Source organism: Pteropus medius, unplaced genomic scaffold (genome assembly GCF_902729225.1).
Source record: "Pteropus medius unplaced genomic scaffold, Ma_sr-lr_union100, whole genome shotgun sequence".
Lineage (NCBI taxonomy): Eukaryota > Metazoa > Chordata > Mammalia > Chiroptera > Pteropodidae > Pteropus > Pteropus medius.
Genome location: NW_024355526.1, coordinates 861621 through 888488, shown reverse-complemented (window position 1 = coordinate 888488; position 26868 = coordinate 861621). Strand labels below are relative to the sequence as shown.

The window sequence follows — 26868 nt, the reverse complement described above, 5'->3', positions numbered from 1 at the left end:
TGCTCTCTCCACCAGCCAGCGGGTGGCGGAGGGCCCGGGGGCTGTGGCAGCGTCCGAGTGCCCCCTGAAACGCAGCTGTGCGCCCAGTTTCTCAAGCCTCACTTTATTCTGACAGCAGCATGGGCTCCGGGCAGGGAACCCTCAGACCTTCCCTCAACCCCGAGAGCCAGCTGGGGGTGTGGGGCGCTGGCCGGGCCGCGGCTGGATTCACACAGGGACCCCGCAGCCCACCCCACCCTGCTTCTTTGGTAAGGAGAAGGGGGGTGCCCTCTCCTGCCTTGGCTCGCAGCCCCCGCCCGTCCTGCCCTGCTCGGCGGGGAGCTGGGGTGAGGAGACAGGCCTGCGGCTCACAGCTCCTTCTTGCAGGAACCTACGGGTGGGGAGGGCTGGGGTCAGAGGTCACCGGTCCCTGCTCCCCACCAGCTTCCAGTCTGCCAGATGCACCCCCTCAGCCTATGGCTGCCCTGCCCCACCCTCTGGCCTCACTAGGCACAGACCAGCCCCAGCCACCAGGGAGCCCTGTGGGTGTGGGGGGCGGGTGTGGGGGCTGCACTCACAGGACCCCAGCTGCTCCTCCAGGAAGGAGATCTGCTCGCTCAGGGAGTCGATGCGGTCCAGCTGCTGGAAGGAGTGGACCAGCAGGCTGCCAGGGTCCTGGGGCCCTCGCTCCAGCGCCCGCGAGGCCAGGCTGTGCAGTGGGGCCAGCACCAGCTGCAGCTTCTGCGGGACAGGCAGAGGGCCCGGCTGGGGAAGGGGTCATGTGACCCGGGGCCAGCCCTCACCCTCAGTTCCACGAGGCTTTAAGGCAGGGGACCCAAACCCTAGGGCCGTGGACAGGTGCTGGTCTGTGGCCTGTTAGGAACCGGGCCGCACAGCAGGAGGTGAGTGGCTGGTGAGCGAGCGAAGCTTCGTCTGTATTTGCAGCCGCTCCCCAGCGCCAGCATCACCGCCTCAGCTCCACCTCAGATCCTCAGGCATTAGATTCTCTTGGGAGCACTGGTCCCTGGTGCCAGAAAGGTTGGGGACCACTGCTTTAAGGGAAACTGCTGTGGCCGCAAGGGCCCAGCTCTAGCTGTGGGGCCCTGGACGTCCACCAGAGGGAGCCTCTGAGACAGGAGAGCTGGAGGCGGGCGGGCACGGAGGACCCAGGACAGCCTGGCCCAGGGTCCCAAGGATGGGATCTTGGGTCAGAGCAGCTAGGAGGAGTGGACCGGAACTAATGAGGGGGTCATTGGGGCAATGGCCCCACGGAAAGGCCCACAGGGGCACTGTCCATGCAGAAACACAGATGGGGGTGTCACACAGAGCTCAGCCCTGCCCTGCCTGTCCTGGGGGTCCCAGTCACCTGTGGCCCCTGCCCTTCCTGGCACGCAGGCCAAGGGTGCCTGGGCAGTCAGTACTGAGGAAGCCTCCCCTGGGGCACTCCCGCTGAATCCCACGGCCACCCGAGGGTCAGATCCATGCCCCGGGAGACAGCAGGGGCTGTGGGCCGCCGCCGAGGGCCGGCCGGGGGGCGCCGGCCCGGGGCCTCACCTGCTCCAGCACGTCCACCCTTGACTGAAGCCTCTGCACTTCCTCCTTCACCTCACTGTCCACTCCTGGGGGATCCGGGCGCTGAGTCAGAGAGGCCCGCCTGCACCCCCCACCCGGGCCGGCCTCCTACCCCCCACGTGGCCTCCCAGCCTCTGCCCCAGCTGTGGGGCGCACCCTGGGGGTGGGCTCGAGCCCCGGCTGCGGCGGCAAGCCCCTCCCCCCATTCGGGGCCCCAGCCGTCCACCAGGGCTGGCCGGAGGTCTAGGAGGTGGCCCTGCCGGCTCCGGCGCCCTGGGACGAGGCTCTGGGCAGATGCGGGCCCACTCCCTCGGGCCCTCCGGTGCGGGGTCCCCGCCATGCGGGGGGTCCCCGCCGTGGTCTGCGCCGCGCTCTCGGTGCTGGGCTGCCGTCAGCGCATTATTACTCACGGTACGAGTTTGAAGTGTCACAGCGCGTACCAAAAGTAATAATGTTCCGTCGCCAGCGGGAGGCGGTGTCTCCGGGCTGCCCGGGCGGGTCACGTGGCGGGCCTCGGCGAGCTCTCTGCAGCGCCCGTGAGAAACCAGCGCCCACCTTTCCTCGGGAAGAGCCCCGCTTCCGCCGGGCCTGGGGCTGGCGTCCCTCTGGTGTCCCCGCCATGCCCAGCATCCCGGCCCGGCCGCAAAGGCGGGGCACGTGGGGAGTTTACCTCTGGTGGGGCCCGGAGTCACCTCAGGGGTCCCTCTCTTGGGCAGGCAGAGCACCCCGTCTGCACATGGGCTGTGGCCTGTCCGACACTGGCACCAGTAGCTACCCGCGGTGTTGACACAGTGCTGGGGACAGCCGCCCCGTCCAACACTGCACTCGTCCACGTCTGTGGGAAAGGGGGTGTCAGGCAGGAGGCGGCACCCACACTGAGGCCCCTTGAGACCGACCTGTTGGAGGGCCACCCAGGACGCACAGGGGGACCTCGTCCCCTCAGGGAGGGCGGACCCCGCCTCACCCGTCTGGCAGAGGTCCCCCTGCCACCCTGCGGGGCACTGGCAGCGGCCTGGCTGGACACAGCTCCCTCCATTCTGGCATGGTGGCTGGCAGATTGCTGTGGGTGAAGGAGGCCTGTCACCAAGGTCCCCCAGGGCCCTGTGGGAGTGGCGGCCGGGAAGGGGTGCCGTGCAGCAAGGAGGCGCTTGGCTCCAGTTTTGAGAAGCAGCGAGTACCTTGCCTGGGGTCTGGAGGGGGCGGAGTCTGACTGGGCCACTGTTCTTACTAATGCCAGGAGGCGCAGGGCCCTCACCTGCTCCACAGGCTCCGGGGAGCCCACCGGCCCGCTTCCAGCCGGGGCAGCAGGCGTAGCGAGGCCTGGAGGGGGCCGGCCCAGGGCTCCGGCGGTAAGCAGTCCTGTAGATGGTCCTGTGGGCGTGAGGGGGCGGCTCAGAAGGGCCCAACCCTCACAGAGTGGCCTCAGTGGGTGCCACTAGGTCCCCTGGGCCCAAACCAGGCTTTCCACAGACATGCTGAGTGAGGTGCCCTGTCCTCCCCACCACCCACCTTCCTGGCTGGCTTGGTCCTAAGCCTGACAGAAAGCATATGAAACCATCTCCCCCAGCGTGGACAAGGTCACCCAGGTGTGACCCCAGAGGGCCTCTCCCCCTGGGATGGCACCTTGGGGTCCCCCCTGCCAGGGAGTGCTTAGAGAACCTCGGAAAGCAAAGCCTTGTACGGCCACGTGCCCGCACTGAGGACCAGAGGTGCACGCCCCGCCCCGACATGGCAGGGCCAAAGGGACCCGGGGCCGGTCGAGGTGAGGGGCAGGATGTCCAACGGTGACCATGCAACCAGCTGGGGCAGAGGGGTGCCCGGTGGGGCCCCGAGGACAGGGCCAGCACGGAGGCAGGTGCCCCCAAGTGGGAAGAGCCTGCAGCCGGGGGTGCCGGGCAGGGGTTACCACCCTGAAGTGGAGAGGAGCGGACAGGATGGGGGACCCCTCGAGGAGCAGACAGGACGGGGCACCCCTCGAAGAATGAGGGTGGGAGCAGGTGAGCTGCAGGCTCCTGAAGCAGCCCCCACACCATCCTGAGACGGGACTGCCTACGACCCCATGGGCATCAGTCTCAGCCACCCACTCGGACGTGGCCTCAGTCCCGACTCGGGCGCACTGCCGCCCCGGGCCCCAGGGGTGTGTGCAGCGGGCGGGGCACTCACCGGTAGGTGCTGCAGACTCGGTGCCCACCGCAGGTGGTGAGGAAGGGCTGGTACACACGCTGCACAAAGGACTCGGCCACGGGGCCCCTGGGCACCCCAAGGGCGCACACCCTGCGGCTGCAGAGGAAGGGGCCAGGAGTCAGCCTGGGCTCCCGGGGCTGGGACCCAAGGGAGCCAAGAACTGGGGAAGGGGAATTCAGCAGGAGCCAGGGGAGGAGCCCCAGCCCCCGACGGGACTGGGAGCTGCCCTGGGGAGGGTCTGAGGGCTCTTGGCCGACCACCCTCTGGCTCACCCCAGCTCACCCAGGCCGGTAGACGTGCTCGGCACTGCCCGCTGCCAGCACCAGCAGCCACAGCAGAAGTGGCTCCCTGGGGCTCCACATGGCCTGCGTCTCCAAGAGGGACAGCCTTCTCCTCAGGGTGGCCTGCAGCACAAGGCACAACCCTGTAAGGCCCTCTGCAGATACCCCTTGAGCCCATGTTCCTGGTGGAGTGGCCCGCGGGCTCCGACACCTGCCCAGCTCAGCTTCCTGCCGGCAGGGGGGGCCCCCATGAGTGGGTGCCACCGTGCCTCGCCAAGTGAGGCCAGCCCCTCGCCAGTCACGAGCCCCTCGCCAGTCATGAGCCCCCCGAGGGATCACAGAGGGGTGACGCCGTCCAGGGCCAGGGAACAGAAGCCAGCACCCTTGCTGGGGGCAGGAGGCACCTTGACCTGTTGGGCTTGGTCTGGGTGAGCCCGGAGAGCATCTGAAGCTCCAAGAAAGTTGACTTGGGCAGGTGGGCACCTGACCAGCTCTCCCTCCCCTGGGAAGTTGAGTGTCCTTGTGACGGCAGGGCAAAGGCACACTTGCACCCCAGTCTCAGTCCACAAACGGGTGTCAGATGGCATAGCGGGAACCCGGCCCAGCTGGCTTGGCCCTTCTGGCCTCCAGTGTCCTCAGCTGCCACATGCGGGGCCCGTGTATGCGGGTGGGAGTCTGGCAGGGGTGTGGCCTGCACATAGGAGGCGGGGACTCCTATGCTGGCTGTGGATGGAAGCCAGGCAGGCCAGGAGGGGCCTCCTGGGAATGCAAACCCCAGCCCTGAGTGAATGGCCCGCAGCATGCCAGGGCACCGGAGGGGTGGTGTGTGCAGCCTGGGGGTGTGGGGAGATGCTGTCCACGCATGCAGCCCAGGCTCTGGGGCTTCCTGCCCCCTGATCTGGGCATCCCACCAAAGCCCCCAAGGGGCCAGGGTTCTGTCCCCGTGGGCTGTTCTGGGCCCTGCTGGGCTCCCTGCAGGGAAGGGCACCCCAGAAGAGGCTGACCTTGCGTGTGCGTGTGTGTGCATACGCTGTGTGTATGCACGTACGCATGTGCGTGTGTGCAGGTGTGTACGCTGTGTGCACGTGGGTGTGTGTACACTGTGTGCAGTGCATGTGTGCACTGTGTATACACGTGTGCGTATGCAGTGTATGTGTGCGTACGCTGTGCGTGTGTGTGTGCACGTGTGTGCTAGTGGGGCGTAGTCAGGTAAGGGAGTACCCTTCTCTGGGACTCAGTCTCCCTGACGACATCAGCGGGGTCTCGGAGGCCCCCCATCTGGCTCTGCCAGTCAGGCCCATAAACAGGGACCCCCACGAGCGGTTTCTGAGCCCTCCGTGCACACCCAGCCGGACCCCGAGGGGACAGTGAGGCCATGCCCGCTGCGAACGGTCACTCGGCTGAGGGTTCGGCCCACACGCGTGCCCCGTGTCGTGAGGCCCTGGGTGGGCAGAGGCGGCGGGAGAGGGTCCTTCCTGCAGCCCCTCTGTCACAGCCCGAGAGGGGAGGGTCGGGGCAGCCGAGCAGGCAGACTGCGGCGAGCAGCTAAGGTGTCTGGACTTAGTTTGGGGGCGGTGGGGGGACTTCTCAGAGTTTCCAGTCAGAGCCAGTGGGGAGGAATGAACTTCTGAGGGGTACTGTGGGGCAGCATGTTACAGGGTGGGCCTGATGGTCCAGGCTCGAATTGAAATGGCAAGGGCAGGTGGCCCTGGGAAGGTACAGGGGGGCGGGTGGGCCAGGGGGCCTGTGGCAGAGCCGTGCAGGGCCAGGCCGGGGTTCCACAGATGTACCTGCTCTCGCGGCCGCAGGTCCAGCACCTCCCCCCTATCCAGGCCGTCTGAAGGGAACGGTGCCTTCGGAAAGGGGAGGCCCAGTTTCTGAAAGTCACGCTTCCCCCCACCCCCCCAGGCCTGAGGAAGTGGATGGCGCTGCCCGGCCTGTGCTGGCCTCGCAGAATCTCATTTCCCTTTTGGTGCCGGCCAGTCGGGGCGGTTGGGGGGGCCGCGCGCCTATAGGTCCATAAGCAATAGCGTCCTGTCCTTTCGAGAGAGTCGGCGTAAGCCTTGCCCATCACCTTCCCTTGCACCTGGCCGGCCTGCATCCCCGGGGGGCCACCCGTGGAGGCCGGGTCCGCAGAGGGAGGGGCCTGACTCCACCTTGGGGTGCTGCCCCAGTCGCCCCCCACCGGGAGGGGTGCACTGCACGGCAGGACCCACGTGGGGGGCGCGGAGAGGCGGAGTGAGATGAGGCTGACTCTTTATGGGTCCTCTCCACCGCCCGCCCCACGTCTCCCCTTCCCCCGGCATGGCCGGCTTCGTGGGGGCTGGAAGTGGGGGCGGAGTGACACCCCGGCCCCGCAGACGGCTCGGCTGGCCTGGGCGGCGGGGTCCGGGGCCTGCGAGGCCTTGAGCCAGGCCCTGAAGGATCCGCTGGGCTCGGATGGGGGGTGGGAGGGCTGGGGCGCCCCCCACCCCGGCCCCCCGCGCGGCCCAGACCGGGACGCCTGTCACCTGCAGGGGGCGCCCTTTCCCCAAGGCTGCTGGGCCCATTCTGCAGACCCAGCCTCAGGACGCGGGGCCCGGGCTGGGGAGCAGGGTCGGTGCGCGCTGGCGCCCGGCGTCCCCGGCCCGCTCACCTCTCGACTCCCCGCCGTCTCTCCGCGTCGCCCCCCAGCTCCGCGCACGGCGAGGTGCCCGACCTCCCCCGCCCCCAGCCCGAGCGAAGAGCGGCCCCCGCCCTCGGCGCTCCCCGCGGCCCGGGCCGGGCGCCCCGCCTCCGCACTCCACCGCCCGGGTGTCCGGGCGCTGCGCGCCGCCGCGCTGCCGCCGCGCCGGGATACGGCCCGCCGCCCCGGAAAACCCGCCCACCTGGCCCTTGTGCCCGCCCCACGCCCGGGGTTGGGCTCCGAACCCCAGCCCGCCCGCCCGCCCCCATTGCGCAGATGGGGAAACTGAGGCTCCGCTGCGGACGGTGCCCCCGGGCCGGGCAGTGAGTCAGCTAGAACCCGCGGCTCCTGACGCGCAACGGCCTCCGCACCGCCGCCGCTCCCGAGCCGCTCGTTCCCGCAGCGGGGCGCACGGTGGCGGGGGCCGCAGGGCTGAGACGCAGGCCAGGTACCCGGAGGCCCGCGTGGGGAGCCACACGGGCCCGCGGTGACTAGCTCTTGCCTCCCCCACCTCCAACCGCGGGTGATGGCCAGTTCACTAGGCGCCAGGCTAAAGCTGACCTCCGCTCACAGCCACATGGGGGGTGGATCTCATGACCTCTCAAAGCCCGTAGACCCCGTACTCCCACGAGTTCCCACGGGGAACCCCCTAGAGCCGGCTGGGGCCTGGTGTGACACCAGGGCCTCCATCCCAAACAGTGCGACAGGACAGTCGGGACCACCCCCAAGTGCTTCTCAGCCCCCTAGGTTGTCCCCCCAACTCCGTGGTCACCGCGGGGGACTCTGGCCATTCTCTCCTCCCCTTTGGTCCATTTACGCATCCTCGGGTGGGCTACAGCGACCCCACGTGGCAGAGTGGCCCGGAACATCATGCCCCCAGAGACCGGGGCTGGCCCTGGCTGGAACAGGGAGCAGGCCTGCCCCACCCGGGAACTGCCTTACCGCGTCGCCCTTGAACTCAAGCCCGGGTCCTGACCACCTAAGTGGGGGTTTGCTAAAGTGCTCCAGGCCCAGCCGGGCCCCTGCTGCTGCTCAGCATCCCCGTGGGAACTCACCTGGAGAAGGAGGCTCCCTCATGCCCCGCACACGGGTGGCAGCTGCTCCTCTGGGTGGCAGGGCTTGCCCGAGCCTCTCCTGTGCTGGGGTCTGTGGGTCAGAGGTGCAGTGTGGGTTCGCACACTTGGTCACCCTGCGGCCCAGGGGCTGGAGAGGAGGCCAGGGGACAGCTTTGATGTGGCTGGGGGACTTCAGCCTGCACTTGCCCTTCAGACTCCCATCTGGTGCTGGCCTAAAGCTCACACCCTGGGCCTAGGGGCAAACACGGCACCCTATCCGTCAGTTGGGGCTGCTGCATCTGGCCCTGAGCTCCCAGGGGCCGGGGACTTGCTGTGCTTGCAGCCCCAAGATCCTGCACAAAGCCGGGTACTGGCGAAGGGGGGGCGCTTCGTGCAGAGTGGATGGCTGGGCGGCATCGGGCTCCAGCCGCCTCTGGTGCACGGAGCTGAGGGGGGGACCCAGGTAGCTGGATTGGAGCCCCCAGAACGAGGCTTCTCCTCCTGCTCTTCGGTGGCCACTGCCCTGGACCAGGGGACCCTGGAAGCCCTGGCAGATTGTCTTTGGGTGGCAGGGGCAGCTACCGCTGGATGCCTATAATTCTGAAGGAGAGTTTGGCCACTGAAGACCTGAGATTTTCTGGCCCCCAGACTCACGCACGGCAGCCCTCGTCCAACCCCAGGCAGTAAAGAGTTAAGAGCTGGACCTAGGGGGACTCAGAGGAAGAGCTTCCCGGCCCTGTCCCCTGCCCCCATCCTGTCCCTGAAGCTGTGGTCACTTGACCCTTTGGCCTCCTGCTTGAGCAGAAAGGGCAGCTCAGCTCGTCCTCACGGCCACTAACCCAGGCGGAGGCCTCACCTGCTCCCTCATCTGAAAAAATGATCGTTCCTCGGGCAGACCACTGGTGTGGGCTGGAGACAGCGGGAGGGACGGGGCTGGGGCTCCAGCTTGGGAGCTTTGGGTGCGGCCTGGGGCTGCTGGGGTGGGGGGGGGAGAGGGAGAACAGGGGCTGCCCCAGGCTCCGAGGCGGACGGGCAAAGTGACTCCATCGCACTCCTTCAAGATGTGCCTCCGCCTGAGGACCCGAGGCCAGGCCGGCAGGAGGGGGCTCCTCCTGGCCCCGTGCTCAGTGCCCCCAGCACGCGTGGCTCATCCTGCCAGCAGATTTGGCTTTGGGGTTCCCGCGCCCCAGGAATTGCTGGCCCACCTTGGGGGGCCGCCCTCGGGACGCCTGGGTCTGAGAGGGGGACCCATCCGCACCTGGCTCCTCCTTCCAAAGTTCACAGCAGCTGCCAGGCTGCCCGGGGCGAGGGCTGGAGGCCGGATGGGAATCCAGACCGGGCCACGCCCCCGGGGGCACCCTCGGCTGAGGGGATGAGTGTCCTCCGTGCAGTGGGGATGGCACCAACAGGGAAGACGATGACATGGCACAGCCGCGCCCAGCCAGCAGGAGCCGTGGCCAGCGGGAGCCGAGGGGCGCTGGGCCCACTCTGCCTGCTCCCTGCTCTTCCAAGGCCACCCCTGCCGTACCTGATGCTGCTCAGGCTCCAGCTGGGCCATGGCCACCATTGCCGCCTCCTCGGGACAGGGATGGACCGGTCGGTCCCCTTGCCGGCCACCCTGAGGCCTCTCCCGAGGCTGCCTGTCAGACCCGTCTGCCGGAGCCTCCCTCTCGGCGGTGAGGTGCGCGCTGCCGCGGGGACAGCCGGCCAGGGCAGGGAGGCTCCCCCGGCGAGGAAGGGCGGCTTTTTATGCTCCCTGCCCGGTAAATCGGGACTGGGATGGGCCCTTCCCGACCGGACTTCCTGTGTGTGTTCTCCGCTGATAAGGGGCATCTGTCAGCGCACAAACAGGAGGCTGAGGGGCGGGCGGGGGGCCTTCGAGGGAGGTGCCTGGCTGGGCTGCAGGAGGGGTGGGGGACCTGGACCCCCGGAGCTTCTGAGTCTGACGCTGGAGCAGCCAGAGACCAGGCTCTGGATGGCCACAGCCTAGTTGGTGACCTTGGGACCTGACTGGTCCCACGTGTGAGAGGATGTGGCTAGGACCAGGGCCTTCCCAGTGCCGTGGGTCTGCCAGGCTGGGGAGTTAGTGTGGCTCCACAGAAGGGCCCATGGATCCTGTGACCCTGGACTCTCCCTCAGGGCACGGGCCGGCACCCCCTGACGCGTGTACCCCAGGCAGGAGCCCAGCCAGGGCGGCCGCGGGGTGGGCAGAGGCCTAGTGGTCTGAGAACAGCCTCTCCTGGAGGCCCGTTTGGTTCCCGGCCTCATGTCACAGGGGGCTCCCTGGCCCTCTGTCCCTCAGCCTCCCGTGGGCTGAGGGGTGCTGGGTGGGGTGGGGCGCAGGAATGCAAAAGGAGGTGCTTCCTCAGACTGGTGGGTGGTCCAGCACCCAGGTGTGGTCCTCGGTTTTCGCATTTTGGTGGCACTGGGGGCTTGCAGGCCGAGCATCAGAGGCCATGATGGTGGGTGGCAGGTGCCCAAATGGAGCTGGGCAGCTGGCGAGGACCCACCCAGACCACACAGGCGGCCGAGGGCCTCCAAGCGAGCTGGGCCGCGCCAAAGCGTGGCTGTCCTTGGGCACGAGCCCTGCTCCGGGGTCAGCCCCTCCCCGCCCACAGCCTGGACACCTCATTTCTCTGGCCTTGGGCCCTTCCACTGGCCCTCACCTCCCTCCGGCCCCACCTAGCCGCCTGGCCGCCGAGAGAGGCGGGGCAGCCGGGGAGATTCCCAGGGGATGCCCGAGCAGGGCAGGGCCTCGCGCAAGCTTGGCGGGTCTGTGGTCAGCAGGGACGGCTCCCCTCCGCACCCCCAAGGCTGGGGAAGGGTCCGGCAGGTGTGGACTGTGCTCGGGGCCAGGGGCTTCTCTCTGGGTCTGTTCCCCCATCCGTTCCATGGGAACAGGAGAGGTGCCAGCCAGCGGGCTATCATGAGAGCTGAGGAGGCCCCTGGGGCTCAGGCGTTGTTGGTGTGAGTGGCGAGGGGGCTGGGGGACGCTTTGCCGCGGTGCCCCCTGCCTGGAGGCCGGCGTGGGCAGGCAGAGCCCCCCGCCATTTCCCTCCTCCAGTCCACAGCGACCACCCTGGGCAGCCCACGCTTCACTGGACCTCCTCGCTTCCCGCTCCCCGCCCCGCCCCCCGAGGGGCCAGCTTGCCCGCCAAGGGTCCTCGCCAGAGCTGAAGGTCAACTTGGGCTTAGCTCTCCCCCAGAAAGTGCCCGTGCCACGCAGACCCCAGCCAGCCCCGGGGGTCTGCTCCGCGCCCCTGGGTGGGGGAGGGGCAGCACACGCCAGGCTGGCTGGGTCCAGATGGGCAACCGAGGACCGGAGAGGGAGGGGACCCGGCCAGGTGAGCCGGTGGCCGAAGGAGGAGCAGCCCCTTCCTCCTCCCCTTCCTCAGCAGGCCCCCCAGGGCCTCGTTATGCCCTCGCCAGTCGTCAGGCCTGTCCCCGCCGGGGGCCAGGCTGAGACCCCGAGTAGCTAGTCAGCCAAATATGTGAATGGGTTCATGAGTCACCCCTCCCTCTAAGCAGGGGCATGTTAGGGAACTTTCTGGAAAGAGCCCCAGTGCACAGAGGTGAGTTCAGGCACGGAGAAGACAGGAAACAAGAGTTCTGGGTCCTGGGGAGACCCCCTTCCCCAGCGCTGGCGCCCGGGTGCCAGCCGGGGTGGGGCTCGTTCTGAGGTCCCCCACCGCTCTGTGACCCCTCACCCCCCAGACAGGCTCTGCCCAGCCCCCGCCTCGCCCTGGACCGAGACCACAGCCAATGGAAGGAAGGGAGGCCTGGGCTCAGGGTGCCAAGGCCTTCCCGTCCCGCCGCCTGGAACGCCTCTGCATGCTCCAGCGTCAGATCCCTGGAGCCTCAGGGACCCGTGTGAGAGGTGGCCTGACCCAGAGCACTCCAGGGGTAGGGAGGGGCTGCCAGGGTGGGGGGGGGCCCAGGCAGGGGACATGCTGGCTGCCGTGGGACACCCTCCCGGACTTGCAGGAAGGTCTGGGGCCTGCAGAGGAGTGAGTAGCACTTTCTGGCCCAGGAGGCCCCTGGGGGGCAGGAATAGGGAGCTCACTCTGCTCTAGGCTGGAGGGGGCCCACCCTGGGGCAGACCAGGAAGACCCCCTCCCCCCATGGTGTCTGTTCCGGATCAGTGGCCTGCCTGCCTCCCCCCACCGAAGGTCTGAATGTTTTTGGAAGGAGTCGGCGGTGCCTGTGACCCCAGAGGGTACAGCCTCGCTGGCCAAGCACAGGGTGGCCGCCTGGTGGGACTGGTCATCGACCTCCAGGCGGTCCACACCTGGACGGCTCAGAGACCTGGCCTGGAGCCCTGCCATCCCCGGGCGTGGGTCCGAGCCGGGGACCCTGGCACACTGGTGCCAGCTGTGCTTCTGTTGCTGGAGGCTCTGCCCACAGGGGCCTCAGTTTCCCCATCTGCCGCGCGGGCAGCGGGCGAGACGGTGGCACTTCTGCCCGGCTGCGGGGAACTCTGACTAGAGGGGTCGGGCTGCCTTACCTTCCCAGAGCGTGCTGGTCAGGGGGTGGGGAGCGGCCAGGGTCGGCCCGGGCCGCCAGGGTCCTCCTGGGGCCCTCCTGGGACCCCTCGCCGCCGAGCGTCTGGCCTCCGCAGCCCCAGGAGAGGGTGGACCCAGCCCCTGGCAGAGGCCAGCGTGGGCACCAGGCGCGTGTGTGCCGGGCCAGGGACGGGAAGAGCAGAGTGGACCAGCGGAGAGATTGGGCTTCCTGTTTATCCGCAGCCGCTGGCCTCAGACACAGGATGGCTCTGTCAGCCGCGGCTGGGCCCAGCTCCACGCCAGGTGTGACAAGGGATGGATGGCCTGGTCCAGTGACCTGTCCCAGCGAGGGGTGGAAGGGAGGTGGCGGGGCTCGGGCACCCCTGAGTGGGCCAGGTCCCAGCGGGAAGCAGGCTCCATGGGGAGCAAGGGGTCGTCCGGGCCTGGGGTTTCAGCTCTCGCCTTGCCCGCCACCCGCCGCGGTCTGTCAGAGGTGCTTGCTGGGCCCGGGCAGCGCTCAGCTAATGAACGCCCTTGAGTCGAGAATTTCCATTTTCAGATGGTGCAACTGAGGCTCACGGGGAAGACACCTGTCCAGATTTGGACAGTGGCTCAGGGGGGCCAGAGTGCAGGAGACTCTTGGGGGGCCCTTGGCTCCTTCCGCTCACTCCCCCTGCCTCGCTTCCTGGGGACCAGGACACGACCCCCAGTGCTTGGTTCCCGGCAGGTCCCCACGGCTCTGCGTCTGGAAGCATCCCTCGTGGCATTGCCCCGTCCTGGTCGAGGCCACCACGCTCCCGCCCGGACGCCCTCCTCCTGGTGGCAGCCCTGGCCCTCGCCGCGGCTAACAGGGCGCTCAGTGAAGGCTGACAGCAGGTCATGTGTCATCCTTGCCTAAGCTCCCTGGAGGCCTCCCATGGTACTGGGGCCCCGTCCGACCCCTCACAGGAGCACCAGCCCCACGGAGCGGAGAGCTCGTCTCTGGGTGCTGCTGCCCGCCCTGCAGGCACCCCCGCCCAGACGGGCGACCCCACCCAGACGGCACCCCTCCCAGAGGTGACTCGCACAGCTGTGTTACTGGTGAGACACATTTGGACCCTGTGATCATTATGGTGAGTGTGCCCAGGCCCGGCTGTCACAGCCTCCAGAGAGGGCGTCCTGACTCGCAGTGAGTCTGACGCTTCGAGGTCACACATGCCCACGCCGTGCCTGGCCTCATCCGCTCCACGGCGCTCCTGTGAGACCTGTCTGGGCTGCTGTGACTCATGGCTGTTTCCTGTCCCCAGGGAGAATGGCACGTCTGTGCACGCCCTGCGGCTGGCCTCAGGTCTTACACCGGTGCTGCTGCGAGCGACCTCGGGCCACCGTTTGGCAGGTGTCCGTGTGAATGCATCTCTCTCTGCCTGTACCCTGGACTGCCCAGGGGACTCTCTGGTCCCAGGGGAGGCGCAAAGCCCGCGACTGCCTGACAGTGCTCCAGGTCGCCCCACGGGCGCTGCGGGAGCGCGTGGCCGCCCGCCCCATCCTCAGCTCTCGGTGACCGTCCAGCGCTGGCACCCTCGTACCACTTCTTTAGTGTAGGGGGGTGACGTAAACCTCAGATTTACTTCTTGGGGAAAGACCCATTTATAGGGGAGACATCTGGGGGGATGAGAGCGGGCAGGGGCCCCTCGGGGAGCAGGGTGGGAGGAGGGGGCCGAGCGGCAGGCTTCCCCCGCTGAGCGGTCCGACCTCCGGGCCCCGAGCACGTCTCAGGACAGGCGAGTGAGTCCAGCTGTGCAGAGGGAAGAGGCTGCCCTCAGGCCCCAGCCTGGGGTCCCTGGCATGGTTTCGGCGGTGGGCGTGCAGTGCGTCTCTGGGTCCCAGGAACCTCGTGAAATGTTCGTCTTGGGGCTGGTGGCCAGGAGGTGAGCAGTCACTCACTCACAGGGTGGGCCAAGAGGTCAGGCCGGCTGAGCAGGGAGAGCCCCACGACAGGGCCCGAGACCCACCTGGCTCTGGCCAGCTCTGGCTAGGTCCCGAGGGTCCCCCATCCCACTCCACCCCACCCACAGCCCCACAGCCGGCTGGTCCCAGTGCCCGGCTCCCCTCCGTGAGGGCCGAGGAGAGGGCTTACTCTCCCCACCTGGCACCCTGTGCGGAAGCCCCATCCCTTCGGGCTGCAGTCTGCCCTGCCAGGCGGATGGGGCAGTCGCTAGGGTGGCAGGAAAAACACTTCATCTCTCAGGGCTGAAAGGGAGGCTCCCTGCGTGGGGGGCCGTGGGCCGGGCAACTTCCTCCGCCCCACTGGGGCCATCCTGTCCCCTCCCGCCCTGCCCCTGAGGGAGAGTGAGGGTCCAGGCCCTCAGCAGCCTGGGGCGGGGGTGTCAGCAAGAGCCAGAGCTGAGGCCGCAGCCTGCCCTCGGGGGCTGTCACTTGCAAGAGTGACCTCTCAGGATTCTGAGGACAGTCTCTGCAGGCCTGACCACCTGCCCAGAGCCTCAGGGAGCCCTGCTGAGCAGTGGGCAGGGCAAGCGGCTGTGGGGGGTGGGGAGCAGTGTCCCCATGGTCCCAGCTGATGGGGGAGGGCCGCTGGGAGGCATGTGGGAGTCCCCAACCCCGCCCCAGGGGAGACTTTGACGCAGGGTCCAGTGAAGTCAGGGACGTTGGGTGCCTGAGGCCTGCTCTGCCTGTTTCCCTGTGTGTCAGATCAGGGCGTGGCGGGTTTGGGGAGCCCTGTGGAGATCTGGGGGTCTTGAAACTCCACCATGGTGGACAGTGTGTGCCCAGGCCTTTCGTGGGCGGAGGAGGAGGAGGGGGTGTCTGCAGCCTCTTCAGGTTGTTCAAGGGGCCTGTGACTCCCCCATTTTACCCCGAGGTGCCTCCAGCCCTCCCAGTCCACCCTCCTCAGCTCAGAAGTTGCCTATTATTAATATTATTTTTAACGTCCTTAAAAAATGTAAAAAGGGAAAGGAAAAAAACAGCCAGTGTCTGCTGCTGGCCAGAAATCTCTGTTTCCTCTCAGCCAGGAAGCAGGAAGTGAGTGTGTGGGGGAGATTGGGGACCCGGCTTCGAGAACAATAGACCCCCCCAGAGGGGAAGGGGAACTGCGTCAAGGGCCGGGGTGGGGGCCCGCGCCTGACCTCTCCCCCACTATGCTCTGGCCGAGGCATAAATTTAGTCTCAGTGCTTTTCCTGATGAAAAGCTCAAATGACCCATTGTTGGGGGAGGGTGCCAGGCCCACCTGGGTCCCCGGGTGTCAGGGCTCCTGGGGTCTTAGGATCCGTCCAGCCATGCCCTCCTTTCCCCACGGGTAAACTGAAGCCCGAAGAGAGGGAGAGCCTGGGGCCATGGGGTGACGGGATGGAGCACCCACGGCTGTCTGGTTAGGGCTTCGTGTCCTCTCTGGAGACGTCCACCTGTTCAGGGACAGAGATCCCAACCAGGCCCAGGACAGAAGCCACCCCTCAGGGCCCAGCACCCTGGACCCTCGCCTGCCCCACTCGGGACTGGACCAGACCACCCCATGCCTCTCTGAGTCAGCTGAAGCAGGTCTCACAGAGGCAGCAGAGGGGACAAGCAGGCGCTCTGCCACAGACCTGGCTCTGCCACAGACCTGGCTCTGCCACAGACCTGGCTCTGCCACCTGGAGCCGTGCGACCTCAGGCAGGGCTCCAGGAGGGATCCTGGCTCCGTGGGAAGGGGGGTCATGGTGCTTTCTTCTTTTCTTAATGAAACAGCTTTACTGGGGTGGAGAGCGCACCCTTCAGTGTCTGTGAGCACCAGTCACAGAGCTGAGCCGCTGTCACCACGGTCATTCCCAGGACAATTCCAGCACCTCGGAAGAAACCCATGCTCCTGAGCGGCCGCGCCCCTAGCTGTCACATCGTCCCCCAGGCCCCTGCTTCCTGTCCCCGCGGACCGGCCCGTTCTGGGGTTTCGTGCTTGGTGTCCGGGCCTCGTGCGTGTGGCCGCGTGAGCTGGGCTCCGGGCGGACCTCATCTCATTTGTCCGTTCCTCCACTGACAGAAGTTTGGCCGTTTCTGCCCCCGGCCGCCGTGGACACGCGTGTGCAAGTCTGCGTGTGCACATGTCTCAGGTACATGCCTGGGAGCGGGTAGCTCTGCTCGGCCATTCGAGGAGCTGCTGTCTGATCACGCTTCCCTGCCAACCCCGGAGAGCCAGCGGGCCCCCCCGATCCCGATCTGGGACAGACCAGGAAACGCACGTGGGGGCCTGGTTTGGGAGTCCTCTGGGCCAGCTCACTGGCTCTCTCTCACGGGACGTTGTCACGCGGTCTGCAGTGACTGTGAGCTCGGAGGCATGTCCAGATCCCGCGGGAGCCCATCTCTCCCTGGATATGCTGGACTTGGCCCGGGAGCCCTCGGGAGGGGCAAGGAGCCCCAGAAACGGCACCCTAATGTTCTTGGGACGGCCCTTGGGAGAGGCTCACTGTGCCACCTTGATGCCTGGGAACCGTCCCCACCCGGCTTCCTGCCCCGGTTCCCAGTCGGCATGGTGGGACCGGGACCAGGAAGGCAGGGTCTGCAGCAGAGCAGCGGGCAGTGTGGGCGTCTGGTCTGGGCTCTGAGGCAGGGTCCCTGGGGTCCGGGGCGATTCTGGGCAAGACCCCCTCTTCTCCAGGCCCCTGTGTTCCCGTCTGCAATAACGATGTTCAGAACCCCATTGCTAAATCCTAGGGTCCCCCTCAACCTCCACTGCACAGAGGGCCACGCGTCCCTCTAGGCCACCAAGCACATGGCAGGGTCGGGGCAGGAGCCCAGGCCTCCACGTGGCCAATGCTTGCTCACTGCCCTCGCCCAGCCCTCCCTGTTCTAGGATTTGAGTGGCCCCCGGTGAGCTGGGTGCCCTGTCCCTCTGACGCCCTGTGCATTCTCCACCAGCACCCTCCACTGCTCTGGGGACCCGCACCGCACCCGGCTGTGGCTGAATGACAGTGGCCTTGAGCCTTTCCTGGGGAGGGAGGCTGTACGGGCAGCACCCCCACCACCCCAGACCTGGAGCAATTCTGTCTGAGCAGGCACCCAGGCGTGGGGATCAGCCCCGAGTCTGGCTGTCGGTGCTGCTGCCACGGGCCACCGTCCTGGCCCAGCTGACGCCAGCTGGACTCTCAGCCAGGATGTCGCCAAGCCCACCCCAGCTCTGTCAGGCCCTGTCTGGGGATCTCAGCTTCCTGAGTCAGACCCTGCTCTGGACAATGGCCGGAAACTCGCCGCTCAGCTGCAGTCAGGACAGGCCACACGTGGGCCTGAGGAAGGTGGGAGGGCCACTGTTGGGGGCACGGGCCCATCTCGGTGGCCAGGTGAGCCCTGCCGCTTATTGTCCCAGGCGACTGAGGACAGCTCCTCACAGAGGCCTGGGCTGGCCGCGGGCTCAGGAAGCAGGCCGCCGGTGCCATCATGCCCCGGGCCCAGCCTCGCACTGTGCTCGGGGACCGATGGCCGCCGCCTCCGGGAGGCGGCCAGGACGCTCCACGGGGCTGGCGAGCAGAGCACCAAGGGGACGAAAGCCGCGATGACGATGACGATGACGACCGCGACGCTTTGCTGGGCCCCAGCCCCGCCCCCCGCACCCCGCCACCCTTGTTAGGAAACGGGTTCCGGAAGGAAGAGCCGCCTCCCCCCACCTTGTCTTCAGAGCAGCGGCATGGAGTGGAAGGACAGACTCCCGCGAACCCCGTGAACCCCGTGAACCCCGCGCCCCCCGCCTCTCTGCTACGGCCCCAGCACCTGCCTACGCAGCGTCACCGCCCAGAGCCCTCAGCCGGAGTCGCCCCTGGTGCTGTCTGCTCGTGTGTCGCCATGGCGACCTCCCACGCGGGGAAGCAGGCAGGTTCACGGTCCCCCGTGCCTGTCCCCCGTGCCTGTCCCCCGTGCCGTCCCCACCACAGTCGACTGCCCCTCTCCGACGCACCCCACACCCGCTCGGTCACTCTGCCCCACTCTGCCTGCTGCCACTCCAGAGTCCCTTCCTGGGAGGACAGGCGGCCCCCGGGGTGCCTCGGGGTGCTGCGCGCTGCGTGCGCTCCGGGGCTCAGTCCTGCTGGTTGCCGTGCGGTATTCCATGGAAGGGCCCGTGGCTTCTCACAGCCAATGGAGACTTGCCACGTGATCCGGCCGCTCCACGGGGACTCAGGCGTGTGGGATGCCACGGGCCGTTACCGTTATTCACAACAACCCGGTGTCCGTCAGCTGACACAGGGACAGGCGGCCGGTGGCAGGTCCACGCGGGGGACGTCACTCAGCCACACAGGGGAACGGAGCCCAACACCGGCTGCAAGGGACGAGCCTCGCAGACGTGATGCTGAGCGAGGGGGCAGGCGCTAGAGGTCACGCACGGCCCCGCACACGCGGAGTGTCCCCTGACCCCGGACAGGAGCGGAGGGGAGCGGGAGCGCAGAGTCGCTTGGTAACGGGCGGAGTTTCGGTTTGGAGCGATGAGAAAGTTCTGGAGACGGCGGTGGCTGCTGGGCAACGTGAATGCCGTGCATTCCACTGACTCAATCGTATGCTTAAAAATGGTGACGATGGCCAGTTTTATGCATACGCACTGATGACCTCAATTTAAAAGAATTAGTCGTGCAGTGTACCCAGACTCACGGGAGAGGGTGTGTCCACCCCCAGGCCCGCCACTGACCGAGGGGTTCTGACCGACCCGGGAGGTGTGAGGGCGTTTTGGGGTGACCAGGTGCTGGCGAGGGTGCTCAGGCCAGCTCCCCTCCCCCACTCACAGGGGCCCCAGAAACACACGGGGTGCAGTGGGCCCAGCGCTCCTGGGCTCCGTCTGCAGCCCGAGGCCCACCCTCTGACCGGGGCACCCTTTCCCCAGCCAAGGGCTACTCCTGGGGTTCCAGGGGTGGGACAGGGCCCTTCTGAGCCTGTGGAAGCCCCTCAGCCCAGCTCGCCAGACCCGCTGTGTGGCCACGAGTCATGGTCACTGAGGGCAGTGGGGCGGGGCTGATGGTTCCTGCTGCCCAGTGGCGGGCTCACACCGACCAGCTCATTCTAGGACAGACAGCGGGGACAACGGTCAGGCGGAGCCAGGCCGGACGCTTCCCCCAGCTTGGACGTGGGCAGCGTCAGCACCTGAGCCGGCCTGAGCCACAGGAGCGCTGGCCGGGCCACGCTGGAGGGTGGGGACGGCTTCCCGGTGGGTGAGCGCTGGGCGACCCCCGAGGGAAGGGGGCCTGAGGCTGCCACCTGGCCTCGAGCTCCTCCTGGCCCTGAGGAGGGGTGGGGGAGGGGAGGGCCGCCGCCCGGGGCTCGGGCCTCCCGCCCTGGCAGGAAAGGCTGCCGGGAGCCGGGACAAAGGGCGGACGTGCCGCTGGCCATGTGGGCCCTTATCGGGGCCTGCACTCGCCAGGGCCGGGCCTCGGCGGAAACGCTCCCCTCCGCCTTCCTGCCGCCTGGCCACCGGGGTGGGGCCGGGCTGGGCCTGCGCAGGGGCGAGGGAGGCGGGCGGGAGACACCTGCTCCCCGAGGGCTGGCCATGGCTGGGGCTGCGGGCTGCGGGCCACCTGGCCTTGGCGTGCTGGGCTGTGCACTGGCGGCAGAACCACTCTGCCTGCTGCCCTGCAGGCCGCCGTCCGCCCGTCGGGTGGAGAAACTGAGGCTCAGATACAGCGCTGGCCCGGCAGGCGCCCCGGAGCTCTGCAGCCAGAGGTGGAGTCGGCAATGCCGTGAGGTGGCTGACTTGCCCCCTCCATGGGGACCCCTGGGAACACGCAGGAGGGGGTGGGAAAGGACAGGGCCGGGCCTGACAGGGGGCTCACAGCAGCCCCGCCCGCCACACCCCACGTTTTACGTCACTTACGACAAGTGCGCTTAGATTAACAACCACGAGGAGGCAGCCGAAAGGGGGCTCGGACCCACAAGGACCCACGTCGGTCATGGGCTGCGGGGCTGGGGGGCCCCGTTCTGAGGACCCTCCCACCGGCCTGGGCTCTGCCCACCGGCCGCAGGCTTTGGCCAAGTATCTCTGGGGCTTCAGGCTCTCGCTCTGTGCAGAGGGCAGGGGTCACTCATGGGCAGCCCCGGCTGCCCGGGTGAGGTCTGGCCTGGAAAGGCCTTCAGGTGCTCACGGCCTCTCACCCCCTAAACCCGCTGCTGGCCTGGTCGCCCCATTTCCCAAATGAAGAGGCAGGGTGCAGAGAAAGGGCACAGCCCTCGGTCCTGGCACCCGGGAACACTGGCCAATTCCATGAGTGGGCCCCTCCTAGCCGGGCCAGGGACCAGCAGTGGGGACTGGGCGCCAGTGTGAGGCCCTGGGAGAGAGTCCCACCTCAGTGGGAGCAGGGCCGAGGGACTCAGGGCGGACGCTGACACAGTGTAGGACAGAGCCGTGGGCCACTCCCGGGCATCTGTGGTCACACAGGCCGTCTCCGCAGCAGGAGGGCCTGGAGCCCTCAGCGTGGTCCCCATGTCTGCGTAGAGCTGGAGAGCCCTGGGGGCCCCCGGATGCTTGTAGCCCTCTAGCCTCAGACTCCTTCTGGGTGTTTGGGGCCAGACGTCCCTGTTCGTGTCACGGGGAGATGTGGGGAGCCCGGTCTTGGGGCTTGGGCCCTGGTTCTGCCCTAGGATGTGAGCTCGGTGACAGCCATGCCCCTCTGTGAGCACTGCTGTGAAAATCCTTCCCGTCGGTCCTGGCTGGGGTCTGTGACCCACAGGCCGGAGAGGACGAGGCCCGGGCCAGGCGCGTTCCTGCCACCTGCAGCAGCCGACCGGGCCCGTCCGCGTCTGTGGGCCTGGCTGTGCCGCAGCCGACATGGTCCTCGCCCTGCCGAGCTGGGGGCGGACGTGCTCGGGAGCCACGGGGGGGCCGGCATCCGTGTCTGAGCACGTCCACTCAGCCCTGGTCCGGCCTGGCCGGAGGCCCTGCTTCTGCTGACCAGAGCGCGCGGGGAGGCACCGGCTGCCTCCTGCTTGCCCTCTGACCCCGCCCACTGGGCTGCCCGGGGCGTGTGGAGGGGGCCTGTGGCCAGCCCCCCGCTGTCCGTGACCCCTGTGGCCTGGCCCTGGTGCCTCACTCTCGGAAATGCCCGGGCCCCTTGGGAAGGGTTAGGGACCCCCCTGATACTTGGCTTCCACCCCCATGCTGCGGGCTCACTGGGGTAGTGGTGTCCACACAGTCACCTGCGTACCTCACACTCCAGACACAAGGCCCAGCCGAGGGTCAGCATACGGTCACCACGCCTGTCCCCTCCAGGCCCAGAGGGGAGAATGGGGCAGGGTGGGCCCTGGGCCTCCTGGGACCTCTCAGCTAGGGGTGTGAGGACCCCCTGTCGGGCACCCAGGCAAGAGCCCTCAGCCTAGCAGCTGCCAGCAGCCCTGGGACCCCTCAGAGCAGGTGGCCTTGAGGTAAGCGGATGGGGCCGTGCAACTTGCCCACCGCCCACCTGGCCGTGGCGTTCCACCAGGAGGGCCAGGCCCCAGGCCTCAGGCCTGGGAATGGCAGCCAGCTCCGTCCCAACCCTGGGTGGGGCCTTGGGCGAGCCTGGGGCCCCCTGAGTGTGGGGCACATGGGACGGGGCACACTTCTGTGACAGCCTGGACGATGACAGCGCCTCCCTCGTCGCTGCCGCCTGTGGGTGCTCCAGGTGCACGGGGCCGAGAAGGCCGAGTGCATCCTGAGCAGCTTTAGTCCACGAGGACCTGCTGCTCACGTGTGGCCCCCAAGGCCCGGGGCACCTCACCGTGGGGGCTTCACGCCCGAGCCGGTGCTGCGTGTCAGCCGTGGGCCTGAGCGGGGAGCTCCGGGGTCGCTGGGGCTCTGGGCCGGCGTCAGGCCTTGCCGTGCCCTCCGTGCCCCCTGCGACTGCACTCGGCCTCTGGCACACGTTGCACTGAGTCACTGCTGTGGCCAGGCCTGGCCAGAGGGGCTAGAGGGGCCGGAGGGGCCGGAGGCTGTGTTTTTGGGGCTGCCCCGAGGTGGCCAGATGTCACCAACGTCTGTGCCGCTGTGTGCGATCGCTTTGGGCTGACTCCTGAATCGGACTCAAGCATGGGAAACATGCAGGGGATTCTCACGATGGAAATCGGGGTGCAAGGTCTGAGCAGAGGGGACAAGGGACAGCGGGCCCCGGGAGGCAGCCTTCGAGAACACGATGGAATCTGGCAACCGCCCGATGTCTGCAGCCCTAACGAAGCAGTCAGGCTGCCCCCAGATCCTGTTTGAGATTCAGGCTGGGCCATCTCGAGGCTGCAGCTGCTGGCGGCAAGGTCACGGAGGGCCCGGGCCACCCTGCAGCGTCCCACTGCCAGGCCCTGGCTTTGGACCTGTGAGCAGGCAGGTGGCTGCAGCAGCAGTGACTTCCGGACCCCTGGACGGTGGCTCTGACAGAGGCCAATCTCTCGCTCCCCATACAGCTCGATGTTTGCTGTAAAATACACGGAATATAACACGCACCGTCTTCACCAGGGGAGGGCGCCAGCTCGGCGCACTGTGTGAGGTCGTCACCACCATCACCCGCAGGACTTTCTCACCTTTCCGGATGGACAGGACGGGAACTCTGAGCCTATTAAACTCTCACTCCCGGCCCCTCCCCCAGCCCCGGTCCCACCGCCTACTTCCTGTCTCTGAACGTGACCCCTGGGGGCCTCATGGTGCTAGTCAGGGTTCTCCAGAGAAACGAGCCAGTAGGCATGTGTACACGTGTGTGCGTGCACGTGCATGCGTGTGCGCGCGTGTGTTTGTGTGTGTGCACGTGCGCATGTTTTCAGAAAGACATTTGGTATCAGGAATTGACACATCGCTCATGGAGGCTGCCGAGCCCCAGGATCGCAGGGCGAGTCGGCAGGGCTGGGGCACATGGACCGCCAGCCCAGGCTCCATCGTGAGAGCGGAGGCCGGGAAAGGCAGTGTCCGCGTGGGAGGCAGTGGGGCGGGAGGGTCCCTCTCCTTCCGGGGAGGTCAACCTCTTCCATCTGCTCCGGCCATCGCCTGATTGGACGAGGCCCACCCACAGCGGAAAGGGCCGTCTGCGTCTCTCAGCGATTGGCTCAAACATTTCTCACTCAGAAACACCCAGAATGACGTCCGGCCAAATACTGGGCACCCCAGGCCTCGGTTGTGTTGACGTGTAAAGTTGACCACCACACCCACGTAAGCGGAGTCCTACAGGATGTATCCTTCTGTGACTGGCTTATTTTGCTCAGCACAGTGTCCCCGAGGTTCCCCCATGTGGTGGCAGGTGGCAGGACTTCCTTCCGTCATAGGGACCCACCATGCCTTGTTTATTCATCTGCGAGGGACGCTCGGGTACGTCCACCTCTGGCCGTGAGCGTGGGTGGGCGAGCGTCTCTGGGTGCTTACTTCCGGTTCTTCGGGATTGCACTCGGAATGGGGACCGCTGGGTCCCATGAGCTCCGTGAGTCCTGACCCCTGGACTCGCCTGTGTGGCCAGCGCCTGAACCCAGAGTTAGGACGTCCCATTACTCCAGGAAAAACTTCTCCTTCCAGCTGAGATGGACAATTTACCCTCCCACTGGAAAAACCAGAAAACAGCAAAACCAGCCAAAAGCACGAAACGATGGCTTCCAAGGCACAGGACACCAGACGCCCTGGGACGGTGACACCGAGAGATGTGGACTCACGGGACGAGCCCCACACCCGCCCCGGCTCGCTGCCTTGGGGTGGGGTCCGGGCCCGGCAGGGCAGAGGGACTGAGGCGGTCCCAGGGGATGCCCTGGGTGGGGGCCTGGGGGGGCTGGGCGGCTGGAAGAGTGTCAGAGAGGGGAGCACCCTGGGGGTCTGAAGAGGATCCCCCGAAGAAGGCAGTGGAGGGCTGGCCAGCGCGAGCCTGGGGGGGAGTGGCTGCCCAGGGGTGGGCCAGGAACATCCAGATTCGAGGGTACAGAGCCCCCAACCCATGGCTGCTCCCGCCAGCTGGACTGGAGAGCTGTCGGCCCACAGAGTGGAGGGGACTGTCCTCGGGAGGGCTTGCCTCTGTGGCGGACAGTAACAACCAGGGCCGAGCGCCGGAGCCCACTCCCAAAATCTAAAGCCCAGGTCGGGGGGACGGCGAGGCTCCCGGCACTGCCACCGCGCCCCAGGACAAGGCCCAGGTGGGCTGAGGGCTGGCGAAGCACCCAGCAGGGTAGAGTGCACGGCACCTGGCTTCTGAGCAAGGTCACCGGGCATGCAGGAAGCCGGGGACACGGCCACAGGGGGGTCGCCGGTCACCCCAGCCACCCAGAGCAGATGCAGGGGTGACGACCAGCCAGCTGAGGACATCGAAGCAGCCGGTGTGGCTGTGTTCCGTATTTCACAGGTCCAGGGGGAACACAGCGAGATGCCACCCACACCCACTGGGGCGGCTACTATCAAAACAAACAAAACCCAGAAAACAGGCGTCGGGGACGTGGTGTTGTTGGGCCCGTGCGGCACTGGTGCGGAGGCTGCAGCTGCGTGGACGGTGGCACATCGAAGACAGGGCGCCCACAGGGCGCTCACAGGCGGACACCCACATCCACGCCAGTGCCACGTGCAGGAGCCAAAAGGAGCCAGCAGCCCAGGGCCCATCAACAGGCGGTGGATAAAGAAGACGCAGCCCGGCCACACAGCGGACGGTCACTCAGCCTGGAAAGGAAGGAAGTCCCCACACTGGCCATGGCGCGGATGGACCTGGAGGACACGGTGCTCAGTGAAGCGAGCCAGTCACAGAAGGACACGTCCCGTGAGACCCCACTCACGGGAGGTCCCCAGAGGGGTCAGAGCCACAGAGACGGGGAGTGGACTGTGGGGCCGGGGCTGGGGGAGGGGCCGGGGTGAGCGTTTAACTGGGAAGATGAGAAAGTCCTGGAGGTGACGGTGGTGACGGCCACACACAGGGTGACTGAGCCGGATGCCACCGAGCTGCGCGCTCACCCCTGGGTACAATAGGAAATTTTATGTGTATTTTAACATAATTAAAAAAAATAATTTTTTAAAAAGTAGAGCCAGGAAAGCATTATTACCCTAGAAAGCTCCCTCGGCCCCACCCCCACCCAGCCACCTCTGCCGTCTGTCCCGCAGGCAGCTTCGCCGGTGTCTGGACTTGGCGCTCAGGGACTCTGACAGCCTGCCCCTGTCTGCGTCTGGATCCTTCCGCTCAGTGTAATTGTGTTTTCATTGTGAGTTGCGTATTGAGTTTTACAGTCGCAGCTTGTTTAGAACACGTGGGAGCCCGGAATGGCCTGAGGTGCTCACTTTGGACCTTTGCAAAGGGGGTTTGGTACCAGTAAGAGGCGGTTAGTGGCACGGGATATGGGACAAGCTGGCGTGTGTAGACGAGTTAACTGAGAGAGTCCTGACGGACACGGGTGACAGCGGTCGAGTCCAGACGTGGCTCCTGTTGTGAGGGTGGCCACGGGGGCCCAGGCAGCGGCTCCTTGGGCTCTAGCAGGGATCAAGTGGATGAGGACAGTTTGGACGTGACCCAAGAGGACAGCTTCCCAGCGGACCCCGTTTCTGTCCTGGGCGTTCGCAGGAAGCCAGACGAAGGCTTGGCAACCACGGGGTGTTTGCGTTTTGATGTTTTCTATCCATAAGCATATGTTTTAAGTCACCAGGAATGGAGTTGAGATTTTACTAATCTGCGCCCTTCTCCGTCTGCCCCCACCCACCATGCGCCTGCCACCCACATTCTCAGGGTCTTCCAGCAAACTTCTCATTCCAGGACAGACTCGCACTCACACGAAAGCGTCAGAGGTGGCGCGGAGCCCCCCACGCGAGGTCCCCTGTCCCACTGACGGCGGTGCGGGGGGCAGCGTGACCTCTGTCCTGCATCCGCATTTCCTGTTTCTGCCAGGGCCCCGTCTGGGCCCCACGCGGTGGCTGGTTGTCACGGCGCCCGGACTCTTCGGGGCCGGGACAGCTCCTCAGACTCCCAGACTGTCCCTTTCTTGGGAGGTGTCTGCTGTGTTTCTCGTGACTGAGGTGACAGGTCAGAGGGATCGTAGAGGTGAGGGGCCCTTCTCGATACAGCCGATCAGGGGCGCTGCGGTTAACGTGACTTCTCGCCCTGTCGCCGGGCTGGGGTGCACTCCCAGCTGCTCTCGGGAAAGCCGCCCCCACCTTCCACGCTGTCCTCCGTGGAGAGACGTCACCGTGCACAGCCGCACCTGGGGGTGGGGGTCGCGCTCCACCTCGGGGGGCGGGGGCGCCTATGTGACGGGTTTGGGGTCTCCGCCCAAGGGGTGTTCTGTTTCCCCCTTTACTGTTCAAGGGCTTCTTTGTGTCGGTTTGGACTCCGGGGCGTTTATGTTACCCTTTGGGTGAGAATCCGATACAAAACAGCTTTGTTTCCCACCTCGTCCAGCTCTGGGCGGCTGGGGGCCTTAGGCTGGTGCTCGACTCCTTTTGCCAGACAGCCCATCATGGTGGGTTTGTTGGGGGGCATCGAGCCCCTCCCTCTCTGGCATCGTAAGATTCCCCAGGCTCCTGGTGTGTGTTCCCCGACCCCTCCTGGGCCCCTTTCACTGGAGGTGGCGTCAGAGGCGGGGGCCTGGGTGCTGGGCTGCTCCTGGCTATTGGGGTGTCGTAGCTTCTCGGGCCTCTCAGCTGACAGAGTGCACGCACACCCCCACGAGCCTTTCTGTATGGAACATCTGCATCCGGGCAATGCTGACCGTGAGCTCACACCTGGGTCTCC

At 66.9% G+C, this 26868-nt stretch overlaps 2 protein-coding genes across 7 annotated transcripts; one reads left to right on the top strand and one right to left on the bottom strand.

The window, feature by feature from the left end:
• Positions 1–87: 87 nt before the first annotated feature.
• EGFL7 (EGF like domain multiple 7) lies at positions 88–12380 on the bottom strand. Of its 6 annotated transcripts, XM_039858892.1 has the most exons (10): positions 12241–12380; positions 7737–7827; positions 4018–4139; positions 3715–3831; positions 2807–2922; positions 2516–2611; positions 2222–2386; positions 1534–1598; positions 558–744; positions 88–370 (listed from the first exon to the last, which is right to left on the bottom strand). In XM_039858892.1, the coding sequence occupies exons 3-10, from the start codon at positions 4095–4097 to the stop codon at positions 348–350; spliced, it is 849 nt and encodes a 282-aa protein (XP_039714826.1). In that variant the 5' UTR covers positions 4098–4139; positions 7737–7827; positions 12241–12380; the 3' UTR covers positions 88–347. The 6 variants fall into 6 exon arrangements, 5 of the variants coding, with proteins under 5 accessions (XP_039714826.1, XP_039714825.1, XP_039714827.1 ...); XM_039858891.1 differs by lacking the exon at positions 12241–12380 and having other exon boundaries at positions 7737–8071; XM_039858893.1 differs by lacking the exons at positions 7737–7827; positions 12241–12380 and adding an exon at positions 6652–6781.
• Positions 12381–12419: 39 nt separating this feature from the next.
• Positions 12420–20620, top strand: LOC120599790 (cleavage and polyadenylation specificity factor subunit 6-like). The gene is made up of 3 exons (XM_039858894.1): positions 12420–12541; positions 12798–13350; positions 16043–20620. The coding sequence occupies exon 3, from the start codon at positions 17639–17641 to the stop codon at positions 18563–18565; it is 927 nt and encodes a 308-aa protein (XP_039714828.1). The 5' UTR covers positions 12420–12541; positions 12798–13350; positions 16043–17638; the 3' UTR covers positions 18566–20620.
• Positions 20621–26868: the final 6248 nt, after the last annotated feature.